We start from the raw sequence: 7139 nt of genomic DNA on the forward strand, positions 1-7139 counted from the left end.
ATCATTCCAGCTGAACGTCACGTTCTAATCTCACACCAAACTAACAGCAGCAAGAAGCAAACGGGCCTAGCAGGGCGTCGCAGCTGCTACCCGTCAGGTAGTCTACCGCCCCCAGGAAAACCCGCCACACGTGTGGGGCCCTTTATCCGCGCGTTCCTGGGCGCGCACTCGCCTCTCACAGGCGCGCACCCACGCACATACTCGGGGCCCTACAAGCACAGCTGGGGACTTAGTTTTCTCTTCCTGAGAGCAGCTCGTGCCCGGTCCTCAGCATCTGATCCGCCTCGTCGCCAGCCCCGGAACACACACGCCTCCTCCAGCCTCCGCGCCACGCACGTGGGAAGGCGCGTCCAGGTGGTACCAGAAGGGAGGAGAGAGGAAGCGCAGAGGCAGGGAAGGCCGGGGAGGAGGAAGGAGGGAGCTCCGAGTAGCATGTGGCATCTCAGGTCCCAGGGCCCGGCGTAGATGCCTCGTAAGCCTCTGGGATGCAGAGGGGGCGAGAGCAGAAAAGCAGCAGGGGAGGAAAGGGGCTGGAGGGGAGAGGGGTCGCTCACCCAGGGTTTTGACAGCGATCTGCCTGGTGAGGGGCGGCGGCAGGTTGATGCACACCAAGTCCACGTCCTGATGCAGCAGCACCTCGTCAATGCGGCTGGTGTAGAAGGGGACGCTCATCTCCTTGGCCAGCTCCTCGGCTTCCTCTTGCGTGCGGCCCCACAGCGCCTTCACCGCGAAGCCCTCATCTTTCAGCAGCGGGATGATGACACGGGCCGTGAGGCTGGTGCCGAACACGCCCACCCCGGGAAGCATGGCTGCTCTGGTCCGCCGGGTTCTGCTATAGCTCAGATCTCCAATCGAACACGCTCACACACACCCCTCTAGCCAGTCCTGCACCCGGCTCGCCGCGGTGCGCCAGCCGCCCGTGCCCCGGGCAAGGCGCCCGGGTGCCGAGAGCGCACCGAGCTGCAGGCGGAGCAGGCTCGGGGCGCCTCAGTACAGCGTCTGCTGCAGTGTCCGCCACGCGGGACTCTCGTCCCTCCCGGGGGCGGTGGCAGGGACCCCCCCGGGGCGTCCGAGGCCCCGAAGCCCCGCGGAGCCCCGGCTCAGGCAGCGCCCCCGCCGCAGCGCCGGCCGGCTCCGCGAGCCCCGCCGAGGCCGCCCCATGGCCGGCTCATCCCCGCGTCCGCGCCGCCGCAGCCCGGGACCCGCTCTCTACCGCGTGGTTTCCGCAGCCGGCGACTCGCACGCACGAGCCTCTACACCCAGCCAGAGCACGGACCCGCGCGGCTGCGAGGTCCCCTTGCTCGCCAGCCCTCGGCTCCGAATGAAATAATCCAGCGGCCACCAGGAGGCCGGCTAAACACGCGGCTCGGAGGGCGCCGGGCGCGGATCTCGAGCTGCAGCGCGGCGCCGGCGGCCACGACCCGGCGCCAGCCTTCTCATTCTGCTGCCATGTTCGCTCGCAGCGCGGCTCGGGCGGCCTCGGCCCCAGGCCGGCTCGGGCTCCGGGATCCCGCGGGGACGAGGGCGGAGTTGGTGAGTTTGGCTGTCAGCAGCCGGGGGCTCCTGCACCGCCCCCGCCGCAGCGCCGCGCGCCATTGGCCGCCGCGCGCCGCCCCCGCCCCCGCCGCCGCGGGCTCCCGGTGCGCGCCGCGCGGGGCCCAGGAACCCAGTCTGGCTCCTCCCCGGCCCCGCCCCGCGCGCCTCCGGCCCCTCCGCGCCTTCCCTTTCTTCGCACTCACCTCCTTCCCTTGCTCGCCTCTTCCCAAACCCCGCCCCAAGCAGGCCAATAAATCCACCCGGGCCGGGCGCGCCCTACTGGGCGGCTCGTCAATCCCTGGGAAGCGGGCGGTGGGCGACCCGGCCCGGGGGCGTCCGGGGGCGGGAGGACGAGGGGGGCGGAGCCCTGCGAGGTGTGAGCAGCGGAGCGGGAGCGTTTCCTACGTGCGGAGAACCACACTAGGGAAGCTTTCCAGACGTTCCCTCTTAATCCTTGCACCAACCTTAAGGTTATTGGTGCAACCCATTTAACTGATGATGCAGTTGAGCCCCGGGAAGGGTAACTGACTTGCATAAGGTCACACGATAGGTAAGCAACGGGCCTGACATTGGAATCCAGGCTAGGCTCCAGAGTTTGAGCGGTGATCTGGAGAGTTCTCTCTCCAAGAGAGCTTGCTCCAACCCTGCGCCCGCCCTCCCGCCGCGCTCGCTCGGTCCAGCCGCCTTCCTCCCAGTCTTAACACGCTCTGCTTTCCCCGCGAGGCCAGCGCCTGAGCAGACGCTAGGTGAGGGGTTCCCGAAGCGGCTGCGGCATGTGTGTCCACGTCTGGGCGAGCTGGGTTTCCAGACGGAGAGGAAGCCCTGGCCAGAAGCTACGCCAGTCACTCGACCTCTCGCTTTGGCTTCTTTTGCCGCTCACGCCCCCTCCCGCCCCCCGCCGTCTCACTCCCTAGGCTGCACCCCCATCCCCACCCTCTACTCCTTTGGAGGGAGGGGGGCCGGCTGAAGCTCGCCCTGCACCCGCCTGGGCGCAGATCCTCGGCACCCATCACACTGGCCTGTAGGTAGTAAGCCCTCAATAAACATTTGCTAAATAAATGAATATTCACCGAGTGTCCACTTTGTGCCCACTTGGTGCCGGGATGCGGGACCCGAAGCTGAAATGGTACAGAACCTGGCTTCCAGCTCAAAGTCTCATGAGAGGTCAGGGGTCCTGGCATGCTCCTCTCTTGTCTTCCCTCAGCTCAACGTGGCACATGGTCGGCTTCAACACGGGAGTGGAAAACGTGATACTTGCAAGCATTTAAAACAACTTGTAACAACTGGCAATGAGGCGGGCGCGTGGAGAGAGCAGGATACCGAAGAGGCTCGTGTGTTGCAATGGGGGGAGGTGGCTGACCTCAGGGTGTTAGAAGAAAGGCACAGAGGACACTGAGTGCTCTGAGTGGCTGCCAGCGGCCTGGGAAGGTCTGAGACAAAAGGAGTATTGCCATCAGTACTGACAGGCTTCTTTTGAGCTGAGGTTTTGTAAGGACCGAGGCAGGACCGCCTAGCCTACAGGGGCAAAGGGGTGCAGGCAATGGTGTCCGACACGAGGCACCATCCTGCTACACAAGAGGCCAGGTCATATGTCAGCCTTGGCAGTGGCTCATCTGGAGCAGGGGAGGTGGCGCTTGGCTTTGGGGGTGGCAGAGAGCCAGAGCACCTGGGGTTTACTCTGGGCTCTGCCATTTACTAGCCATGGGACCTTAAGCAAATTACTTCCCCTTTTTGGGCCACGGTTCTATCTGTTAAGTCAGGGTAATAACGGAGGACTATAGGGGTTATTTTTATAAAGTCCTTAGAATAGCGTCTGGCACATAGTAAGCTCTAGATAAATGTTAAATAAATATGGAGAGGCGTCTGTTACCAACATCATTTCTTGATATGAGAGCCAATTATACGAGGGCAGCAATATCTAGCCAGTAAGAGGTAGTTTGTGTTCTTTTAAAGGGAACTCTACCCTTAGCTTCCGTGTGAATAAAAATAAACCTGACATCTGTGTAATATCAAGAGAAAATGATCACATGTGATTCTCATCGAATGTATAAAACAAACATCATCCCCATTTCAGAGAAGACAAAACTGAATCCTGGCAGCAACTCAAACTCAAACAGAAGGCTTCGTCTCCAACCTTCCCCCTAAACCATTCCTCCCCCAGTCATTCCCATCTCAGCAAATGGCACAGCCAGCCCACCATTTGGCCAAAAACCTTGGAGGCATCCACGGCTCCTCTCTCTACATGCTCTATAGTCGAGCATCAGTAGGGCCTGTCTGCTCAGCTTGCAAAATGCATCCAGAGTCTGACAGCTTCCCTGCATGGTGGGGACCTGGGGTCACCATCATCACTGCCTGGACCACAGCATTTACCTCTTTGCTGGTCTACCTCCTTGCACACTTACTGCTTCCCCCGCAGTCCATATTCTCCACACAGCTGCCAGAGTGAAACTTTTTTTTTTAATATTTAAAATATTAGATTTTTAAATCTAATCTAATTTTTTAAATATTAAAATATTAATAAAATATTTATTTGAGAGAGAGCATGAGCAGGAAAGGGAGAGAGAATCTCAAGCGGACTCCACACTGAGTGCAGAGCCCAACATGAGGTTCGATCTCGAAACCATGAGATCAGGACCTGAGCCAAAACCAAGAGTCAGATGCTCAACTGACAGCACCACCTAGGTGTCCTAGCCAGACCAAATCTTTAAAAGATAAGTACGATCGTGTCCCACCAGGCTTGATACCTACCAGTGAATAAACCCCAAAGGACTCAGGATAGACTGAAAAGGTGTATCTGAGCTAACCCCCTGCCTTGCACACCTCTTCACCTACAACTCTCCACCCCACAGCCTGCATTCCAGCACACTGTCCTCCCCACTGCCCTGGACAGCAGAGCTTGTTTGTGTCTCAGGGCCTTTGCACTTGCTGTTTCCTCTGCATGCCCCCCTTCCATGCATACCCTCCTTCCACCCCGACATATCCACGTGGCTCCCCCTCTCCCTTTACTCCTCAGATTGCCTTGCCCGACCATCCTGGCTAAAATGACATCTTTGTCATGTTTCATCCCCTTGTCTGGCTTTATTTTTCTTTTTACCTCCTCTCGCTGCCCCACAACATATTATATACCTGTTTATCTGTTTATCGTACATTGCCTCAACAGATAAACTCATGGAGATCACAAGTTTGTGTGTCTTGTTCACTTCTGAATTCCCAGTGCCAAAAATCGTATCTGGCACCTGCTAGACACTCAATATGCATTTGTTGAACAAATGTTTATATGTTCTTCTAATAACCGTGTGATACTATGAAGAGTGTATGAATTAATATTTATAAACTGCTTAGAACTGTGCCAAGGGCCATGTGCAAGAATGGTTTAGGCCCTGGAGAAGCAAGGCTGAGTATGGCAGGGCACCTGCCTTCAGGTATCTTATGCCTGGTGGCCTGTTGATTGGATATATGAATGGACAATGGCAATACGGTGTGGCTCATGCCATGGTAGGAACCTGCAGGGGATGATTTGGGAGCAGAGGACGGCTTTGCAATCAGAATGGGAAGCCTTTGAAGACTTGCAGAGAGAGGAAAGGACTAGACCCAGGTGTTGAAAGACTTGCTGGAGTTGTTAGCTAGAATAAAGAGGGGAGAATGTTCTAGACTGGGGGAGGCTAAAAATAGGCTAACTCAAGGTGGAAGGGTTTGTGTGAAAGAGGCCAGGACATGATAGACAATCACCAAAGGACTTAAAACATTCAGTGAACAATTTTAAAGATTTAAAAAAAAAAATTTTTTTTTTTTAGGTAATCTCTACACCCAAGGTGGGACTTGAACTCACAGCCCCGAGATCAAGAGTTGCATGCTCTACTGACTGAGCCAGCCAGACACCCCAGGTTGGCATTTTAGAACCATCACTCAGGCTCCATGATGGAGGGGAATTGCAAGGGGGTGCACCCCACAAAGCCCTGCAAGGGGACCACTAAATACCCAGAGAGTGAAGGAAGGTACAGGCATGGGAATGAAGATGCAGGCACTCTGCTGTGACAAGATGGAGGCTCCCTGGGGGTGCAGCTAATCCGATGTGGGAAAGAGTTGGAGTGACTTCCCAGGTTGTGGTTGACAAGGAAGCTGGCTATACAGTTGTGTCTTATTGGTTCACAGTACTGGGCAGGGGAGGATTGCTCTTAGCAGGCATCGATCCTGAGCTTCTGGTAACACGGACCTTTGAACCCCAGTGCTTTTGCACATGATACACTCACAAATATCTGGTGTTTATTCTTCATGTTCTTTGTGTGAGACCCTCTTAAACCTGGAGCCTGAATCCCAACACAACCCGACATTTTGGCCTTTTAAACAGTTCTGAAAATAGGCCTAAAATTTTCTTTCCCCTCATTCCGTGATTTATCTGCCAATCTCTACCATTTGCATTTGGGAGATTTTAGGCCTATTGTAATGTCATTTAAGATGATCGTCATCTTGGGGCACCTGGGTGGCTCAGTTGGTTAAGCGACTGCCTTCGGCTCAGGTCATGATCCTGGAGTCCTGGGATCGAGTCCCGCATCGGGCTCCCTGCTCAGCAGGGAGTCTGCTTCTCCCTCTGACCCTCCCCCCTCTCATGTGCTCTCTCTCATTCTCTCTCTCTCTCTCAAATAAATAAATAAAAATCTTAAAAAAAAAAAAGATGATCGTCATCTGACTCTAAAAAGAACATTCTCAACCTTTTTTTAGAAATAAAAATAGTGCGGATTCATTTTTTTATTCACGGCCCTAGGATGATGATAAAATGGAATTTCTTCTCATATTAACTCAGTTTAATGATAATTTTAAATATTATTTTCATTGTACAAGTCACTCATACATATTACAGAAATTTCAGAAATAAGAATTAATCTCTCCATCCTTATATAACCACTGTAAATAATTTGATTTATTTGCTTCCACAATTTTAGAACTGTTCTATTGTTTTCATGAAAAACGGAGAATGTCTTGCTATCTAGTTAGATTTGTTTATTCTTTTTCATACAATGTAGAAACAAGTTTTGATTATTTTTAGTTGAGTATCCATAAATACCCAACATCTGTATAAATCTTTATATTTGTAGAGCGAAATGCTTTTGCTCTTGGTAGAAATATAACTTTGCCAAATGACTGCCAAAGATCCTGCAGCAGTTTTGCTAAGCAGTTCCAGTAATGCATAGTGCTGAAATTTATTCCTGAACTTGTCATTAGTAGAGTTTTTAAAAGTACCCATTCATCATTCTAACTTCAACTCTTTGGGGGAGCTTTTTTTGTGAATAATCACTACCATTTATTGAGTGCTCGCTACACATGAGGCACTAAGCTTTGTACGTCTTCACTCCTCACAGCTTTTGCTGCTAAGTACAATTATTCCCATTATTACAAAGAAGGAAACTGCTACATAAAAAAAAAAAAGTTAACGTGCCTGAGGTAGGTCATAAAGACAAGCATTTGACTGAAATCACCAGGCTCCCAAATCATAGTCTGTTACCACTAAGCCCCTGAACTTAGGTTAGATACCACAGCCTCTATTTTCCCCTGACACCAGGGCCCTTGGCCCTCTAGAGAAGAGAAGCATGCTTGCATTTCTCCTC

General features: G+C 53.2%; 1 protein-coding gene across 1 annotated transcript in view; it reads right to left on the reverse strand.

The window, feature by feature from the left end:
* Positions 1 to 876, reverse strand: part of GFOD1 (glucose-fructose oxidoreductase domain containing 1) — a 104299-nt gene extending 103423 nt beyond the window's left edge. Inside the window, exon 1 of the mRNA XM_021696967.1 lies at positions 555 to 876. Coding sequence (XP_021552642.1) covers positions 555 to 807 — 253 coding nt within the window. The 5' untranslated portion in view covers positions 808 to 876. The remainder of the gene's footprint in view (positions 1 to 554) is intronic.
* Between the last annotated feature and the right edge of the window lie 6263 nt (positions 877 to 7139).

Source organism: Neomonachus schauinslandi, chromosome 8 (genome assembly GCF_002201575.2).
Source record: "Neomonachus schauinslandi chromosome 8, ASM220157v2, whole genome shotgun sequence".
NCBI classification, from domain to species: domain Eukaryota; kingdom Metazoa; phylum Chordata; class Mammalia; order Carnivora; family Phocidae; genus Neomonachus; species Neomonachus schauinslandi.